At 41.9% G+C, this 20,826-nt stretch overlaps 1 protein-coding gene across 1 annotated transcript in view; it reads left to right on the top strand.

The window, feature by feature from the left end:
* Nucleotides 1-20,826, top strand: part of LOC306962066 (roundabout homolog 2) — a 55,636-nt gene that overhangs the window by 21,975 nt on the left and 12,835 nt on the right. Inside the window, exons 3-16 of the mRNA XM_079555104.1 lie at nt 132-289; nt 2,643-2,763; nt 2,840-2,978; nt 4,296-4,423; nt 7,683-7,807; nt 10,596-10,767; nt 12,323-12,528; nt 14,771-14,852; nt 15,201-15,369; nt 16,823-16,989; nt 17,279-17,400; nt 18,098-18,314; nt 18,996-19,114; nt 20,360-20,537. Coding sequence (XP_079411230.1) covers nt 132-289; nt 2,643-2,763; nt 2,840-2,978; nt 4,296-4,423; nt 7,683-7,807; nt 10,596-10,767; nt 12,323-12,528; nt 14,771-14,852; nt 15,201-15,369; nt 16,823-16,989; nt 17,279-17,400; nt 18,098-18,314; nt 18,996-19,114; nt 20,360-20,537 — 2,103 coding nt within the window. The remainder of the gene's footprint in view (nt 1-131; nt 290-2,642; nt 2,764-2,839; nt 2,979-4,295; nt 4,424-7,682; nt 7,808-10,595; nt 10,768-12,322; nt 12,529-14,770; nt 14,853-15,200; nt 15,370-16,822; nt 16,990-17,278; nt 17,401-18,097; nt 18,315-18,995; nt 19,115-20,359; nt 20,538-20,826) is intronic.

The following is a 20,826-nucleotide window of genomic DNA, read 5'->3' as shown; positions in this document are numbered from 1 at the left end:
TTTTGTGATGATGTTGAGTGTGAGCCTACGCTGTGTCTCAGGAGGTTTTTCATTTCCAGACAATGTTTTAAATGCATCACGGGCACTGGGCTCCTCTAACCTAATTACATGGCTCTGCGTTTCCTGTGCAGTTCTGAGGGACGACTTCCGCCAGGCGCCCAGCGATGTGGTGGTGGCGGCCGGAGAGCCCGCCGTCCTGGAGTGTGTGCCACCGCGAGGTCACCCCGAGCCGAGCGTGTCCTGGAAGCGCAACAACGTCCGAGTCAGCGGCAAGGATGATCGCATCACGGTGAGTCAAGCGCTCGCAATCACCGCGACATCAGCACCGCATCAGTGTGTCTGCAGACTGCTGAGACTGTGGTGGCAATGGCAGTCCTTCTTGTTTCTAAATAAGTTTGTCTCGAACACTTTTCTCTGAGTCTCTGGGTGGCATGCTCTCATTTTACAACAAAAAGTGTCTAGGTTTATTTCCCGGAAGAGCTGGGGTCTTTATATGTGAAGTTTGCATGTACTTTTTCCGTGTAGGTTTTTGTTTGTTGTTTTATGGAGACACTGCTACATTTACAATTGTTCAGTGAAGCATTTTAGCGTTCTCCTGTGGTGGCAGCTCAATATAGGAGACATATAAGAATGTATTTCAAAAAGATGCAAAACTGAGGCACTAAAACAAAATGATTTGATCTTCTGCTTGCCTTATTTAGTGTAATCAACGTATAATATGAAAATGGTTCATCTCACATATTTGCAACCACCCCCTGCATGTTTATATTACATAGATTCTGTTCGGATCAATTCGACCCAGCAGTCAAACTGGGGGTGTCAAAAATGTCAATGACTTTTTTCAGCCCAATCGCACACACACAAGCACACATACACCCCGGTTTCAGACATCTTTTGGATAATTAAACATGGAACACTATTAAACTGTATTAGGTGGTCACATGTACCATGAGTGTTATGGACTCAGGAATATGATCTATACCATAAGCTTTTAAGGTCTTCATGACATGGTTAAAATGTTTACAATGCAGTGCCATAGGGTAAAGTGGGTTCCCTGTCATGATTAGGTTCCGGCCGATATATCGTCCGACCGATATATTGAGCCGATATGAGGTATTTTACAATATCGGCTGATATCTCCGAAACTGAAAGTGATAAAAAACTTCCCATTTTTTGAACTGCAAGAGCTCAGCCAGAGCCCATGAGCCCTTCCACACCATCTCGGCCTTGGGAAGCAAAGAAACTTTCAGAAGATCTTTTCAAACAAGCTAAAGTCTAAAGTACCTACTAAACATGAATATACAGCGCCCCCTGCTATCACAGTTCAAGACTGACATGTTAGAAGCTTCATACACAGGATTATAGACCAGATATTTTCCAAAAATATCACCAGTGCATATCATTATTGGCCTTAAAAAAAAAACATTATCGGCCTCTGTTAGATACGTTTCAATATATTTCTATGATTAAAATATTTACTTTATTAATAAATGTTTAGCTATAGGCTATTTAAGAGATTTTGAAAAAGCCATCAAATTAAATTACTTAAAATAACGGCCTATATATCGACTATCGGCCAGACCAACCCACTTTATATCGGTATCGGACCCCTAAAATCCATTTCAGTCGGGCCCTATTCCTTATGGCCTGTTTGAGTTCTGTATGACCTCGCTGAAGCTTATTTTAGGGATGTTCCACTGGCTAGTTTACTTAGTTGACAGCTTTAAATAAATCACTAGGAAAAAAATCCTGCTGGCCAGTTACAATCTTATCTGCATTGGGTAAGAGACAAAAAAGAGACGCTGCAAACAAAGGAGAAGAAGAAACAATTGCCTTCAAACATGCTGATTTGAATAAAATAATTGCACTGTGGAGGTAACTTGGGTTCAACGTTACAATTGTAAATAAGAGCAGATGAAAGTGCAATGTTATTGTTGAGGAGAGGAAATGTTTTTGGCAGCTCATGAAGGTGAAACAAATTTATTCAAAGTTGCCACATTTTTAAAGCATGGCCACAGTAATTTGCCGCAATGAAAAAGAACAAGAAAAGGATTTTTATTTATTTGAATACAAAAAAAATTGGCCACATTTGTTGTTGTTTTATCACAGACTTGGTGCAGATTTGCTGGATTCTGCATGCCCAGATGTTGGACACTGAATTAAGCCATACCACAATGACAGACGCATTTCTGACAATACATCTGCGTCTTACAGACAACAGAGCGTAATTTCACCATGTGTTGTTTTTGTGTCACCAACTGAGCAGAAGATTTCTCTCTTCCCCATCTCCACTCAAACGGCGTCTCTCGGCTGGACTCTAAAGTTTGATTCTCTGCTTAAAAGAAACATAAACTTTTCAGACTCTTTTCCTCGACGATGTTGGACCAATAAATAGAAATCCTTAAAAGCATGTTATCTGCCAGACAGAAAGAGCTGCTTTTTAAAGTCGTTGGACTGTGTTCATAGCACTGTTTTTGATTGTATTGAAAACAGGCCTCACAATAGTAGTCTTTTCAGTTCTTTGTTTTGTATTTCAGATTTTTCATCTCTGACAATAATTGAAGGCGCTAAATATGTTCTTGAATGTTCCTTTAGTTTTTGGCTCCACTTCTGTGAGTATTAATATCTTGTTTTTCATTTAGATGCGCGGTGGGAAGCTGATGATTTCTCATACCAGAAAAAGTGATGCTGGGATGTACGTGTGCGTGGGCACCAATATGGTCGGAGAGAGGGACAGCGATCCTGCCGAGCTTGTTGTTTATGGTGAAGTCCTTTAATTTCATTCAGATTCTGGAAGAGCAAAACACTCAAGTCTAATGATGATATGTTCACGTTACAGAACGGCCCGTGCTGGTGAGGAGGCCAGTGAACCAGGTGGTGATGGAGGAGGAGAACGTGGACTTCCTGTGTGAGGTGCACGGAGACCCGCCTCCTACCGTGCGGTGGCGGCGAGACGAGGGCGAGCTGCCCCGCGGGAGGTGAGTCCAATAGTGAAGTGGCCCTCTTTACAGTGGTGGATTGTGTGACCTAGAAAACTTCGGCAGAGTGCTTGTTAATTATTTCATGGCGTTCTATCATTTATTACTGGGCAGACCCCCATGTGGCCACTTCATGGTTTCTTCTATTTCTAAAGTGAAGATAATGTGTGTGTGTTTATGCTTGTGCACCTGTTAGATAATTACAACCTCGTACAGTTTTAAATGACTTAAGCCATGATATAATGAGTGGAGTTGACTTTATATGAAGTCCTTTTTGTTTTGTGCTTTTCCAATGCGGAACCTTTAAGCTTCCATTTAATACAGAGTATAAATGCTCACTTTACATGAGCTTTTATGCACAGCCCAAACAAAAAAAAGTCGGCACCACAAAAAAAAAGGTCACACGCTCTGATAGGTTATTGAACCGCCTTTGGCTTTGACTAAAGCGCGCATTCGCTGTGACATTCTTTCAATAAGCTTGTGCAATGTCAAAAGATCCAGGGATGCATTCAGTTTTCAATGAGATCTAAGCAAAGGGTTTCCATATTAAATTGGAATCAAGCTTAAAATTATGACATTGCTCAACAATTTTTACTGTATAAGGCCATCGGAAATACCAGTTCTCTTTCCTTTGTTTGATGAAATGTTTTTAAATCTTATAAAATGAAATATTTTTTTGTCTGCGTTTGTGCCATTCAAATATAGTTTTGAATTGTAAAATGGCATAAAAAAGCATAAAATATGACATGCTTCTGCCTGGATAAACCCTGTAGTATTGACGATGGGAGAGTGTGACCATTCCAAAGATTCTCAATGGGGATTAAGATCTGGACTCTGTGTGAAGTCTCACGCTTTCTGAACCACTCTTTCACAATGTGAGCCCAATGAATCCACGCATTGTCATTTTGGAATATGCCCGTCCCATCAGGGAGGAAGAGATCCATTGACGAATAACCTTGTCATTCAGGATGTTCAGCCTGATGGTAATTTGTTATGAACTGTATGTGTCTGAGAAAATAAGCGGTCATTATTAGTTTTTGTGAATGTTTTTTTTATTTTTGTTTATTGATACTGGACAAAAATGCAGTTTCTCCAAATCAAGACATCAGATACGATAATCAATTCACAATCAATTCTGAATAACACTTTGTTTTGTGATAATCGCACAAATGGCACCATGGCAACGGGTTGATTGACAGGGAGACAAACTGAATGACCATTTACAGCTGCTTGATTTACTTTGTAGCTAAATTCCCTGTGTTTACGCTGAGCCCTCTCTGATAAATGTTCCATTATCCTTGATTTTCTCATTTCCAGGTTCGAGATCCGCAACGGCAACAACCTGCGTCTGTTGCGAGTGAAGGAGCAGGACGAAGGCACTTACACCTGCACATCAGAGAACAGCGTGGGCAAAACGGAGGCTTCGGCCATGCTGCAAGTCCACGGTAAGAGAAACACACCTCATGCATATTGGATTTTTTACTTATGGGAAATTCAGTGCTCGCTCACACACACTGCACCGAGGCAACCACAACAGCACCCATATGTGCCTACAGGGAAGTACAAATGAGTTTTGAGCCAAGCAACATCAGTGGTGTATCTGCTATTTTTAGGTATCTTTTTCTCAATCACACAGCTTCTTCTGGTGGGAAAAGCAGTACTTGGTTAGTTCAATCAATCAATCAATCATTTTCAAATATGAAGGGGGCAATCTTTCAAACTATAAAAGTATATTTTAAATAATTTGCAGTTTGCAAGTTTCCTTATAATGAATATCAAAATTCAGTAATATATTCTTTATCTTTCTATCATAATCTTTCTATCATATCATAAACAGGCAGCAACCTCCCTCTCTTGGTACAGCTGCTTTTTTTTTGCCTTTTTTTTTTGCGAACTGCATTTGTAGTTTTTGTGTTCCACATTGTTTTGCTGGATGCTTGATGGATGGATGATTTTTTTTACTGCATAGAGTCCATAATGGACCTGAAGAGAGCAGCTTTTTAAAAGTCAACACACAGCTAGCTTATGAGCTAAAGACATTTGAAACCTACAAATTTCTTCTTCTGAGGCACCAAGAGCCCCCCACACCTGAGGAGGTATCCGGGAAAGACTCACAGCTAACACCCGCCTTATATCCTGCTATTGTTCTGGCTGATGGACGTTCACTTGAGAATAAAACAGATTAACTGCTAAGCACCTCCCAGAAGATGGTGAAAGACTGTTGTGGAGCGAGGAAGGAGGAGGAGGAGCTGACCAGTGCAGGACACCACGCTCTTCTGAAACAGGGACAAACCCAAGAGGCGCTGCACCGTTTCAGAGGGTTAGGGGAGGACTGAAGGCAGCCAGCCAGGTTTCCTCCAGGTGCTACGGTTTCCCTGACCTCCAAAAACATGTTGGTCAGGTTGGCCCAAAATGGCAACGCGCTCAGTCACAGCGGCTCAGGACTAACACCTGAACACAATTTTGTTGACAAATAAAGCACTTACTTACATCCATTACCCATTATAATTCTAGTTTGGACCTCGCATTTCACTAGCTCTGTGGTCCCATTGCGAAGTTTGGTTGTGGACCTTCCGGTTGGGAATCACTGGGTTACTGGGTTAGAGTATGAATGCTTACTTAAATCTGTTGTGTTGCATTTTATCTACAAATAAGACCAAATAAAAGACACAGACTTAAGCGCGAATGAAAAACAGTCGATATCCCTGCATAAACTGCACAGTCACATGGTACAAAGGCGTCAGTGCCATTTCCTGTCCCGGGCCTGTGCGTTCGTATCAGTGGATCTGTCTGTGCGCTGCCAGGGGCTTATGCTAAACCGTATGGATTACTCAGTTTGACAGATGTTTGGGAGATGTGTGCCCTAACTCAGTGCCAGAGAGCGGCGGCTGTATTAATAAGGCATGACTCTCTCCCTTTTTCACTGTCTCTTTATCTGTCTCCTCTCATGCATGTTGCTCTGTGTGTTCTGCTCCAGTAGTGACATGCACGCGCCATTTTCCCCTTGTTTTATCTGTATGCAGCATATAGAGCACAAACTAAAATTAATGAGTCCGCTGGATAAGGGGAAAAACATGTTATTAGAGCATCTACAAGAAAATCGCACCACCAAAGAAATGTACGTATGTGCTTTATAATAACATTAAGATGAATAAATTCTTGCTGCAGATTACACATTTCTTAATGAGGGCCATAATGTACCTCACGTACGTTTTGACCCAGTCCCAAGCCTAGACTATTGGAATTTTGTCAGACAACACAACATCATTTCCCTGCTTACCATTCCTGCATAATAACGTGTTGGTCCCTTTATAACTTCCTGCTTGTTTTGCCCTCGGTGACCATATGTGCTCATACTTATTTAAGCATCTTCCAAGGTGTCTCTAATGGTTTTTGAAGTCTGTAATCGCTGCCTAATGGTGTGTGGAGCGCTTCCATTAGGGGCCTGGATGTGGCTGTGACATGGCTGTTTTGGCAGTCACAAATAAGCCCCTGCAACTTAATGTTTGTCAGATTTAAAAAAAACTCTTATCAAACGCACTACTGCCTATGCCTTGAAGTGTCTATGGGCGGCGATGCAAGTGTCATTCAGGATTAGCCATATTGCAGTCATAAAGAAGATGTTGTTACTATCTTGGTCACAGAAGCTCTGTATTGTATCTCTAAGTAATGCAAAAATCCAGATTGTCCCTTAATGACTTGAAGGAGTATAACTAGCCTTCTTGTCCATAGCAAGACATTAATTTGTGTTGGATGCTGAGTCTCCTGTGTGGCCTGTGTAGCTTGAAGCGTCACTAGTGTTTGATGTATGAAGGTGTGCATCTGTGGTTATAGACAACAGAAAACTTCAAAGTACATCAGACACATTAAAGGGTGTTTCTTGTGTCAGTCTGTTGTTTTTTAACACTAAAAAAAGCGACAACACTACACAGCACCACATATGAGTCAGTCCCATGTGTTGAGCCAAATTGCCTTATTTCTTGTTAATTGACTGAATATTTTTGAAATGATGTGTTAATAGATAGAAAAACAGTTGTACCCTATCACATATTTACCCCATAGAGATAGTATCAAAGAAAGCATATAGTCATCAGAGTAGTTGACTTTGTTGCTGGTAAAGTGCTGGATGCGTCCTGTTTTTGGGACACGCTCTTTTAGTGGGAACATTACGACACCGCGGATGAGTCAGGTCCCTGGTGTGTTGAGCCAAATTTCTCGGTGCAGCCAAGTGTGAGTGTGCTCCTGCAGTAGTTGGGGGGGGGGGGGGGGGGGGGGGGGGGGGGGGGTCAATCTGGGCTACAGCCTCTTCGACTCCGCCCCAAGTGTGAACAGAACGCTCTGTGGGGGCCCCCAACAAAGCTCGCCCAGAGGCCAGTGTAAATCTAATGCGCTGATGTGGAAATTGGCATCTCTGGCCGGGCCTTGTCTAAAAATAACTCGGCAAATGTCATGAGAATGGCAGCCCCTTCAAAATGGGTTGATTAGTTTTCTTACAGAGGACGCAGAGGTGATGATGAGGCGGCTGATGAAATATACAGTCCAGCGATAGATCAAAAAAGCACGGAAGGTTTAAGAGACGTCCATGTCTTCAAGCTTGTGAAGGCCATCATTGAATAATATAGGGTTACATTGGGGAGCAAGTATTGATCGGAGTGCTTGGCTACTTTGTCTGTAATGAATTTACTTTTCTGCCTCTGCTCACAGTACCACCACAGATCACCACAAAACCCAGAGACCAGATTGCGACGCAGGGGAGGAGCATCTCTTTCCAGTGTGGCACCACGGGAAACCCACCACCTGCCATTTTCTGGCAGAAGGAGGGCAGCCAGGTGAGAAGCCCGAAAGGGTCCATAAAAGGAGCTCAATGTGCAAAACTTTGTCTTGTTAACGCTGAGGTGGAGGGAGTACTGAGGGTGCTCTGTACTTAGCATTAGAATACATCGTCTTCCTCCTTGTATAATTGCCTGATTATGTTTAATTATTGCGATTTTTCTTTTTTACTTTACTTTCTGCAACTTGAGGTATCATTGACACCTTAGTCAACCAGAAGGCTTGTTTTCAGGGCTGGACTGGCAGCAAAAAAGACCGGCCCCCTGTTATACTCAACGCAATAGTCGAGGCCATTAGCAATACAATAAGCACTTAAAGCAAAACAGTGTAAACTACAAATACTGGACAATAGTTATAATAGCATGTTGTTTCGGCCGAATTCAAGCTAATGTACTCACAACTTTAATCTTGTCGTTTACAACTTGCTGGAACATTTGTAAGTAGTGTAAAAATGCCTAAACAGTCTTAAAATATGAGTTCTGTTAAGGAGGTTCCTCTCGCGACAGCAACACAGATGAAGTTAACAAAACCAACCAAATGATCTCATTGTAGATTTAGGTAATGAAACTCACCATGGAGTTAAGGAGGTGTGTAGTGAAAATATAAGTCCCAAACAGGCCAAAACATTGTAAATCATGTCAATGGAATCGAGCGGCTATTTCCAAACTGCACGCACTGACAGCGAGGGGCAGGAGGGCGAGTCACCTGACAATCCCCGACATGCACTTCCTTACATACATTTGTCTAAAATGTATAAAGATAGAGGCCAGAGGTTTCTCTGGGTCCTGCAGCGAGTTACAATAAACTATTTTCATTTATACTGGCAAATATGATCTGGGGCGTGAGTAATGTTATATCCAAGAGGGCCATTACTCAGGAAAGCATGAACCAAGGGATATAAAAAGCATCAGACACACCTGGTGGATGAGATGTGTAAGTGCATCTAATTAATTATCTGAACGTCAATGGAACCCGTGTGCTTCCGATGGCCAGTCCAGCTCTGCTTGTTTCAACCCAAAACAGCTTCTGTCTTCTCTATCAGGAAATAAGATGCTTATGTAAATTCCATCCATCCATTTTCTTCCGCTTTATCCGGGGCCGGGTCGCGGGGGCAGCAGTCTCAGCAGAGATGCCCAAACTTCCCGATCCACGCACACCTCCTCCAGCTGTTCTGGGGGGACCCCCGAGGCGACACCAGGCCAGCTCGGAGACATAGTGCCTCGACGACCTGGCCCGCGTGCTTATGTAAATTACGAATGGATATTGTACGATTTGATAAGGATATGTGTAATTTGTATGTTCCCTCTTACACATGAAGTAAAGTAGTATAAAGTAAAGTAAGTAAAGTATTTATCATTTAACTGCTCCTTATGTATAGACGTACCATGCAAGTGTTCTGTGTCTGTGTTATGCAAAAGAAATGAGGAATTACAAGGCATTTGTAGAATATGCATCTGAAATTAAGCCAGTGCAAAAGACGTTAATTAAAACGGTGTTGGCGAGAAATGATTTGTAAACTGAACTCGGTGACTGATGCAAATTGGAAAACAAAAGTACACACTTTTTTATTTCGCAGCATCATTTCTCTGTATCATTTCTCTGTTTATGAAGAGTAGGAACACACATACAGATTAAGCCATTGCTTGTTATTTTTGTCCTGTATAGTGGATTTATTTCTTAAATGGATCGAAATCTCATCTACTCTGTTTACCATAAGAATGAAGACTTGGCAGCCTCTTTGTCCAAAGGCGAGAATGACTCACTGAAACATGAACAGGTTTTGTCTGATTCAATCATACTTTTTTCTGACACCTTTTGGCGTTAGCCCACACTCTCGCAGACATGTTTTCCAAATCAAGTAAGTGTAGCAGTAGCATTTGCATTTGGCCAAGACACCCAAGTGCAAACAAAGTGTTGGAAGGGACAGCGTTGGCGAGAGATGCTTTCCCAACTTGTGTTTGTTTGTAAGAGATGAGGAAGAGACAGAACTACTCTCTGTAACTAAATCCATTACTGAGCAGTGTCCTTTTGTAGTTTTTCACTTAATATTGTGTCAGAACTTGGGCTATTTTACCAGGTGTGGATACTTCTTTAGGGCAAACCTAACAAAAACACTCATCTGCTTTAAGCTATGAAGATCCTGTTGATAAGTACAGCAGCTAGGAAACTTGAGTTGTTTTAAAACTCCTTACAGGAAGTTTACGCACAGATTTTTCTGTATAAGCATCTCCATGGGACAACTAGGCTTGGCTTTGCAGTTTGCAGAGCTTTTTGCTGTATTTGTAGGATTATCTGTCGCCCTATAACCTTGGTCTCTCCACTCAAGTCTAAGCCTCTTATGAGAATGAAATAGATGGGTGAATGGCAGTGAGCGCAGCCCTCCCTCGTTGTTCACATCCTCTCACTTACACAAACATAGTGGAAAACTACTCATTGTGTCAATGGGCATTTCCCCAAAAAAGCAACAAAAGTGTCTCTCTCTCCCATTATTTAATTGTTAGATTATTTGAATTGGTATATACAAATTGATATAAAAAGGATTGTAAAGCAAGACAGTCCCTGCAAACTCATCAATTCCGCTCAGAACTCCCTGCTATCACTTACTTAAATTAAATCAATTGAAGTGTGTATCTTTTATTATTGTGAAATGAACACATTTGGGCTTTTGCTCAGATAAGCTACTAATTTAGAGCTGGTGGAACTGTAATTACTATTTTGTTCGGCAGCCATTTCCAATTTCTTCCCATTTTACTGTTTTACTGATAAAAGTCCTTGTCTGTGCCTCAGTTGTTGCTGTTCCCTGGCCAGCCGCCCTCACAGTCTGGCCGCTACACTGTGTCTATGGACGGGGAGCTAACCATTAGCGACGTTCACCCGGAAGACTCGGGCTTCTACATCTGCCAGGCGATAAGTGTGGCAGGGAGCGTGCTGACCAAGGCGCTGCTGGAAGTAGAGGGAGGTGAGAGTCTGTCCACTCACCGCTGACAGATTTATGCGTTATTCACCTCTGCTGGCTAATGAGCGGAAAACATAGTAATTACTTCCAAGGTGCACAACAATCTGCACTGTTAGGGACCACATACTGGATGAGCAATGGGAACACTAGCTTAATGTTCTTCACAGGCTTGTAACCAGAAGATTTATGTGCATCCTCTTGTCTACTAAGCATTGTAACCCAATGGTTTAAAGTATTTTGTTTTCTGTTCTTTACCCGGTAAATGTTGAGCACCCTAACAGTTCTTTCTGCTCTTGAATTCCATAATCAAGAGCACAATGCACTGACACTGGGGGTGCAACTAACAATCATTTTGGTAATCCTGTGGTAATACTGTGAAAGGTCTATGATATTATTATTTTTTTTCAATCTTTTTACATCATAAAGTAAAGTGGTGCCGCTTTATTTATTTATTTATTTATTTTTAATTGATTTGTTTAATAGGGACAGTGCATATTAATGAACATCTGTAGTTACACTGTAAATATGCCAGATTATAGCAAACATGCTAATTTCCATCTGCAGTCCCTAGGCAGGTGACACAGAAACAATTCAAAATGTTTTGACAGGGACATATACATATACAGGCAGGGGTTAATGACTGCATGACTGTTGTGTAACCGGTTCTTCAGATGTTTTTTAAACAGTTTGTGTGTGGACCGCTCTCTGATGTTTGCTGGGATGGAGTTCCAGTGTTTGGCCGCAGTTATGACTAAAGGCACTTTTCCTGAATGGGACAATGGAGCCTCCTCGAGCTACCCCTCTGGTCACCCGCTGTGAAGATGTGGGGTTTCTGATGCTGACAAACTGACTGAGTGTTGACTTGAGGGCATGTGGATGGAGTTTGAAGTGAATGTTTGGAGGAGGCTCTTGGTGCTAATTCTACTTTCTGATCAGACAGACAGATTATGAAATTTGTACCAAACACTTCAGTTTTTCATGTCATTTTTGCACTATTTGAGTCTGTGTAAACCAGAAAATGATTAATCGTAACTAAAATTATTCCAATAATCATTATCTTTAACATACATTATTTTATTTGTTAATTAATGTGCCCTAATGGACAGGTTTATTAATTGTATTTTAAACGAACTACATGTTAGGTTAAGTAATACTTTAAAAAAAAAAAAAAAATTACATATTGATCAAACTGACTTAAAGCTTGGAGCAACCAACATTTCCGTGCAATATAGAAAAAGTATCTTTCCACCATAGATCCTGAAGGCCCACACGCTGTTTGTATCTAAATATAGCACAGTTTTATTGATTGCTAATGCAGTGGTACGTGTCTAAATCAGCACAATGTATTTCTATGGCAACCACGTGAGATGCTTGTATGTGTTCGCCTTGATTCACTTTGCCGAACACACGCTAGAAACAGGCATGTGCGGAAGGTATTGTGAGAGCTAGAAACGATTCGGTGCCGCAGCTGACAGTTTATGCAGTTCATGCCCTGCAGTGCATCCTGAAATGAAAAGAGCTCATGATGATCACCTGTACTGTGTCCTCTCCTCCTAAGGTCCTTCTGGCCGCGTTCCGCCCATCATTCGCCAAGGCCCGGCCAATCAGACGGTGTCACAAGGTTCTACGGTTCAGTTGCACTGCCGCGTGATCGCCGGCTTCTCTGTCAAAATATCCTGGGAGAAGGATGGGCAGACGCTTCAGGGGAAAAAGCCGCGCCTGACCTTGATGGAGAATGGCACGCTGCAAATAACAAACATAAAGGTGGGCGCGAGTGTGTGTGTATTTGTGTCTGGCTTAAGTGCAGCTCATTTATCGGAAAGGACGTATAAAAAAAAAAAGACTTCTGAAAAAGCATCAAGACTTAAATAGAGTTGGTTCAAACTGTGCCGCATATGGTAAACAGTCCAGCATGACCTTCTTTTACTTACAGCCCACACTTGAGGGTCCTTTTTTCAGTTATATTCTGCCTGTGAAAGGTGAGACTGAATTATAAGGAATCTCTCCACGATGAATATGAGTTCATGTGGTGTGTAATTGAAGTGTTAATGAATGTGCATGTTTATGAATGCTAATGTGTTCTGGATTGATGGCAGCGCAGGAAGAAATATTCATCATCACCTAATAAAAGTATCTTAAACGGACAAGTAAAAGTACAAACCAGATTAAAGTGCCCATAATGTATTATTTTTCAGCTGTGGTGTTGCTTTTACAAACATTTATGCTAATAATAATTCAACATTACCTTTAGTTATTTTGAACTTCAGTACTGCAAAATAACAACAAATTAATACCATATTGCTAGTGCGTGAACAAAACTACTGGATCTACCACCAATACTCATTTTATTGTTGAATTTATTACTTTTAGTTGCTTACTCCCACCAAATCAAATGCATCCCTTCGAGACAGAAATTTATTTTGTAAATTAAAGAAGAACTAAGTAACTTGTTTACCTTAATAAATCCTTTTCGTAGACCCTCTGGGGGTAATACAAGTGTTGATGGGATAACTGGGGTTCTTTCATCTCCCCCCGGTGTCTCTGTCCAGAAAACCACCTTTGCAGCTTCCCTGCCTCCGGGTTGGAGGCCCAATACACACTAATAAAATCACGAAGAAGAAGATAACAGACTAATGGGCAAAGCTAACTGCGGGCTAGCGCCACATAAACAGTATTTACAGCCAAGTTTGAGTGAAAAAAATGATCTCCCTTGTGAGATTGAGTTGTGGCACAATGTACAATATCCCTCTCTCCCTTTTTCTTTTCTGTCAGCGTAGTATTTACTCTCACAGACAATTAATGAGTAAAAACAAACGCAACACGCTACAACACCATGTTGCATTTGTAAACTGGGATTTTGTTAATTTTTACCTCTTGATGACAGGAAAGCGTTCACTTCACTTCCATTTGAAGGTCAGATACAGCACAGGGGTCAGCGCAAAGTCAGCATCATTTCTGTAATCATGAACTGGCTTTTAATTAAAAACTCTTGCATGAACTGTGTGCTTATGGGCCTTTGCCGTCATCCCTCTCTGTCCTCGTCAGTGGATGCAAACTTCCAGCATCAAGCTTTGGTCCAGTGCACAAAAAGAGGCGGGGTAAATCTGCCATGCCAATGTGCTCAATGGAACAGAAGACGTGCATTAGTGTGACATGGAGGGCGACGGGCAGGGAAAAGAAAGGGGGAAATAGAGATGACGAGCCAAGGACTAAAAATATTTCGCCTGCCGCCGCCCCTCTCGATATCAATATTTTAGCTACAGCAGTCATCAGCTAAAGGAGGTTCACCTGGCCTCACGCTGCGCTGCCGGTCTGTCAGCCAGAGGTCAGCGCTGCAGAGGATGATCTCATATGGGCTGTTGAGAGAGTTTGTGCCAGGACTAGGACCGAGAAAGAGCCAGGACCCGCATATGCGCTCCGTAATACTAGCTGAAGGGCAGGTGCTGCGGCGTGCGCTGCTCTGTGGTTTGGAGCAATGAGGCTCCAGCAGCAGCTTGGTCCAAGGTTATTTGTAAGTGTAGCTGTAGTTTAATGCCACCATAATGAGAAATATGGGCCATAATAACAGTATCTGAAGGAATGTCGGGGCCTCTGCAGTACATCAGCCTGAAAATGCCTATGTATTCCTGTCCAGATAAAAGCTGCCCCTTGGTTGCTCTCTCTGGGCATATCCTCGTGCCCATCCCATTTTTTCTTCTTTTTTTTAATCCTGCAGTGCGAAGGCATGATTGAGTCACTCCCCTCTTTTGGGCTTTCTGCCTTGTAACTCGCAGGTGAGCTCTGGACATAATTTAATGATAATAAAGAAAAGACTACAACTGAATGTTCAACGAATATGCATGTCTATCTCTAGCTCTGCACTGTGGTCAGGGTGTCCTACAGACATTAGAAAGTTGGGTCAAGAAGTTTCTGTTCTTTTGGCTGCACAATCTCCCACAGGGGGCAATAAAGTCTCCCTGAACTTTTTCTGTCCTCACAAATGCTAACATATTTTTCATCTCCTCAGGACTCTGACTCTGGGATGTACACGTGCATAGTATCCAGTCCCAATGGAGAGTCGAGCTGGAGCGGGATCCTGACCATCAGAGGTGCTGTCAAACGAAATAAGCTTAAGAGCAAATATTTGTATTCATTAATTTCGCAAGAATAGTGGGTTACAACTGAGACTTGACAAGCAGCACATTTTATCCAATGCGTTATAATATTAGTTTAATATGTAAAGTAGTAAACAGAGGCTGCAGACCTTGCATCAGTAATTGACTTGTTACGTTGAAATCATTTGCATAATGCTTTTATAATTTACATAATTAGAAGCAATGGCTACATGCAACGGCAGGAAGAAGCCCTCTTAAGCTGGAAGCAAATTAAATTAAAAGTGTATTACATTATGTCAGATGAAACGTTTCTCAACTTTTTCACCTTTTTATCTCTTCCAGAAAAAGGAGTTTCTTCAGTGCCCCGAGTGTCTGAGTTCATTCAGCTGCCCGGGCCGCCTCAGAAGCCTGTGGTGACAGAGGTGACCAAGAACACGGTGACCCTCACGTGGCAGTCCAACCCACATGAAGGGGGCGCTGCTGTCACCTCCTACATCATTGAGGCCTTCAGGTAGCGGCACATCACATCAAGCACGCTTATTCATGTTTTAGGATGAATTCATTATCGCAACAACAGCATCGACTGAGTAAGCACTGGTTATAAACTGAAAGCCGTCATTTAACAAATCTGCGTCCGCTGGATTGGTGCCAAATTAAATCGCACGGGCAGACCTTCTCTCAAAATAACAGACTGGATGGAGCCAATCAATCTGTTCCACTGTTTGTGTGTTGTATCCGATGCAAAGACCGTTTCAACCCAAGGGAAGTGAAAAAGAAAATAAAGTCGGAGAGTAGAATTGTTAAACAGAACTTTTCTTGTGGATATGTTTCTGCTGCACATGCACCCGGGCTAACGGCGGGGGCTCAGCGGGGGGTTCTCTGACTTACCATTGTCCAAAGACATGCATGTGTTTAAGCTGAATGGAAGTGAGTGGTCATCTGTTTTTGTCTCTGTGTCAGCCCTGTGCATAAATGAGTTACTGTGAAAGGTTTCATTCCCCCCCACAGAGATTTTTCACACACTTCTTTCTCGCAATCTTATTTTATGAAACTATTGTCTTGTTATCTTGGTGCTTTAGCGAAAATAGTCATTACACTGCAGTATATTAATAACCTGAAGAGAGGCCGATAGTGAGTGACTTTTACTGCAGTGGTCAGCTGGTTATCTATTGTCCTGAGGCAGAGGGAGCCCTGGTCCCCATTGGGAAGAAGTGAGTGCAAGTCAAATATAAAAAATAAAACACAACAGCGGTCGCACTGTGTATACACAAGTGGATTTACGGTCACAAACTAAACTAACAACTACCAGATACACGTTCCTCTGCTGCTGTGCATACACAAACAGCTGTATCCTAATCCAATCCAATAAACTTGGGTATATAAGCCAGTGTTCTAAGTGTGCCAGTTCCAAACCTTTATCAGGAAGGAGAGTCCCGAATCAGGGTGGGCCTATATTATTATATTGAACCTATGGGACTTTGAAAATCTCTGCTATGTATATTGCCGTCCTACTTGTTACAACAGTAACGGAAACACCTTCTTGGTTTGGTGCAGAGACTGTGTGTTGAGAATGTACCTTTGAGGGTTCATACTGTATCTCGTCTCTGCACAGTGTTCATGCGTGCTACTCTCACTGGACCTTTCGAGGAGCCATTGTTATAACCCTCCTCATCAAAGAATAGAATAAATGTGCCACTGTAGACTGTGATAAAACAGTCTGTATATATTAATGCAAAGGACGTCAGAGATTTGTACTGCCCAGTTGACCCAATTATAGCTCTTTCCTTCAATGACTACAAGGATACAGTGGAATCCTAACTATGTAGCTTTCTGTCAGTTATTACTAATGGAAAAACTCAGTATATCATGTATGTTGTACAAGTTTTTTTACAAGCCTGTTTTTTTGTGAAAATATGACTGAGCACAAGTTCAGCTAAAATCTGTGCTGGTCTTCTCCTCCGCAGCCAGTCAGTGGGCAGCACCTGGCAAACTGTCGCGGACCATGTGAGGCAGGAGAGGCACACAGTCATTGAACTCCTTCCCAACACCGTGTATCTCTTCATCGTACGAGCTGTCAACTCTTATGGTCTGAGCGACCCCAGCCCCATCTCGGAGCCTGTGAGGACACAAGGCAAGTTACATAACATATCCTGATTTTTTTAGATCTACAGTGTACTTTGTAGTTTTATCTTTACTTCCCTGTTTTTTGACAAAGCAGATAGTGTGTGCTGCTACTGCTGAAACAAAGATTATGTAGGAGAAAAAATGATTTGCATGCACAGTCTCAAAGCTAATTGCTTTCTCAGTGTGATGCCCTTCTGCCCGGAGCAATGTTGAATTTCTTCAAAGAGTTTCCCTTTCTTTATTTTTGCTGAATTGCTACTATTCAGCAGTTTAAAATGAAATTGTTGTTGCTTCAGATGGCAGCCCTACAGAGCAAGGCGTGGACCATAGACAGGTGCAGCGGGAATTAGGAGAGGTGTCTGTCTACCTGCAGAAACCTGTGGTGCTTTCTCCAAACTCTGCCAGGATTTCTTGGGCGGTGAGTTGATTAGTTGGCAAGATAAAACATATACATTAAACTTGGCTTGGGCTTCAAGGACATCACTAATCTCCATGCTTTTTCACGTTGTCAGAAAAAAAAAAGATTAAAACAAAATAAACAGGTTAACACAATTCAAGAAAGTATGGCTCAACCCTCATTTTGGAATACACAAAACTACTAGCCCAGAGGAAAAATTACATGTGTTAAAGGAAAGGCAACTTAAAGGGATATTTCAGGATTTTTGACATAGGGCCTCATTTCCTAGTTATCCAGAGTGTTGCTGATTTCTGGATATATTTTTTTGTAATTCAAGCAGTTCTTATTTTTGAAGAGTTTCGTGGCGCTAGGCTAGTGCAAGGCTAGCACATTTCTATGGTATCACCTACCCTGCATTAAAAACAGTCTGACACACTCCACAGTGCACCTGAGGCAAATCACTTATAACACCAGACTAACAATATAAATGTCTGTGTCGAAATCAGCCACACTCTGGATAACTAGGAAATGAGGCCCTATGTCAAAAATCCTGAAATATCCCTTTAAGTCCTTTGAAAGTGTCTTACTTAAACTTCAGAGACGAGCACTACCTTGTGACATCAGCAGGTGGAGTGTTTAGTGTTCAGTTGCTGAAAGGCTTGGAAATATCAGTTTGCTGAATACGAACCTGCCTGAATTATACAATGCCTCTTTTCAGGTCGCTCGTCAATCCCGCTACATTCAAGGATACAGGATTTTTTACCGTACCATTGGCAGCTCTTGGCTCGTGCAGGATGTGGAGGCCACTTCAGACCAGAGTGCCGTCTTGGTGGATTTGCATGCAAGCACTGATTATGAAGTCAAGATACGGCCATACTTCAATGAACTACAAGGCCACGACAGCCTCATGATACTACTTCACACACCAGACGAGGGTAAGGCAAGCTTTGACTACGTTTTCACCAAACATTTAACCACTTTTTTGGCTTCAAATCTGATTTGATTAAAAAACAATGAGTATTGAATAGTTGCTAATCCTGTTGTAGTTTGTGGACGGTGACGGCAATGGGGTAGCTTTAAAGGTGCATTATGTAACTTTTTGTGCGAAATATAAAGTTGATGTTTGTGTGTATTTGACCTTGTATTTGACTTGGCTGTATGAGTGGTCAGCATGGCGCCACTACTTTCAATCACAGCGGTTTCTAGGATGCTGCAGGATCAATTGTTTGGAAGGTTTTCACCCTCTCACCAGAAAGCCTACAAAACGATTGATCCTGGAGCACTGAGCAAAGTAAATGCGCCATGCTGATCACCCATACAGCCACTGAGTCACTACAAGGTCAAATACACACAAATATCAACTTTATATTTCACTTTTATTTTCACTTTTCGCATAAAAAGTTGCAAAATGCACCTTTAACTATATATAATTGTAGAAATGGGACTAAGAGGAGGCAACTCTCCGTCTCTCAAAGATGCATATGGAAATTGGTAAATCTAAAATTGGCATTAGTTAGATCTTAGTACAATATTTTTGATCACGTTTTCTTTGTTTTTGGTCGTAATAAACCAAATATTACTGGATTAGAAATGAGAGCGCTCTCTTTTGTCTGCAGCATTAAGTGGCCCTCCCCAGGCTGTCTCTGTGGTTCAGCTCACCAACAGCTCCAGCATCAGCGTTTCCTGGGAGCCGCCAGCTCTCAACGGGCAGAGCGGCATTGTTCGCGAGTACAAGGTGAGGCCACAGCCCCCTTTCAATCATTTTGTTTCAAACTCAAATCTCTGTGCCTGTCAAAATTGTATTAAACTATTGTTCAGCTCTGCACTCATTTGCAGCTTTGATAATGCTGATTTAATTAACAATTAGTAAACGCTTGAATTTTGCTGCCAATACACGCGTCGCTGCCAAACGCGCTCCGTGGTGTCATCCAAATCTCGTCTAAAGGCTCACTGTCCTTATCATCTGTTTGTGTAAAACTGTCATTTCTGATAGTCGTCGCATGAACACAACAGTGATTACTAATCATGGAGCAGCTATTCCAGGCGAAAAGCAAAACACGCCAAAATGCGACACGCCATTCTGTTGTTTTAATTTTTCCTCCCATCTGCGTGCGGCAAACAGAGAGTAGTGACTAAGGGGCACAAGTCTGAACAAGATGCCAACTTTAATTCAAAACATTTACGTTTTTTTTCTCTCCTTTATCTTCATGTATTATCTTCTTCTGCGTTTAAAGCAGTACTAAGTAACTTGTTTACCTTTATAAATCCTTTTCGTAGTCCCTCTGGGGTAATACAAGTGTTAATGTGATGATTGGGGGGGTCTTTCATCTCCCCCCTGGTGTCCCTGGCCCCAGAAGAAGCTAACAGGCTAACGGGCAAAGCTAACTGCGGGCTAGCGCCACTTGAGTGAAAAAAATGATCTCCATTGTGTTATTGGATATACAATATCCCTCTCTCCCTTTGTCTTTTCTGTCAGCATAGTATTTACTCTCACGGACAATTAACAAGTAAAAAATAAAACGCAACATGCTACGACACCTGCAGTGGCACTTATGGCCTCTAGGGGCATGAGTTCCTTAGTTCTGCTTCAAACTGTTGTAAAGCACTTTCTAAACATTACTATAAAGATACAATAAACAAAGATGTTTTTTTTAATGGATTATTTCAATACAAGGCCATGTCACATGTTGTCATGTTTAACACAGTGATCCTGTCCTTTTGTTGGGAACAGGGTCTTCTAGTGCCTTCCATTTTTCACATTTATGACATTCACATAAAAAATAGACACGTTTCTCCCAAGACATTCCGTATCCACAAAGGCAACTTTCTGACTTTCTTGTATTAATTTCAAGGCTCTGTATCTCTGTTTCAATTGTGGTTTCATTTTTACTTAGTTCTCAGATAAAGCAAACCGGTAAAAACTATGAAATGCACAATGGTCTTTCGTGTAAACCATTGCATGAACTGTGTTTTGTGTCAGGTGTGGTGTGTGAGCGAGAGCTTGGATGTGGACAAACAGATAAACCGCACAGTGGACGGATCCGTGCTGTCTATTCTGCTGAGCGGCCTGCTGCCCGACGTCCCGTACACTGTTGTTGTGGCTGCTGTCACTGGGCTGGGTGTGGGCGCACACAGCCCCCCTGTCAGCCTGCTTCTCAGTGAGTCACTCAAACTGTTCGCCCATATACACACGCAAAGGCATGTTCATGTACTACAGGAGATTTGAAAATAGCCTCTAGCTTTTTAATCAAAGTTTAGTTTAGAAAGTTTTCATTTAATTACAACATTATCGCCATATTATTGTTGGCAGAAACAATGCAGATAGTTTAAAGGGACTGTGCGGAGTTTAAAAATGTTATAATTAAGTATTTTCCTCCAGCTACATGTTCCAGCCATGTCCTAATGTGTAGAATGAGCCCAGACCTGTTCACCACAACTGCCTCTAAA

Source organism: Gobius niger (genome assembly GCF_951799975.1).
Source record: "Gobius niger genome assembly, chromosome: 1".
In the NCBI taxonomy this organism is placed as follows: domain Eukaryota; kingdom Metazoa; phylum Chordata; class Actinopteri; order Gobiiformes; family Gobiidae; genus Gobius; species Gobius niger.
This window is presented reverse-complemented; position numbering and strand designations above follow the sequence as displayed.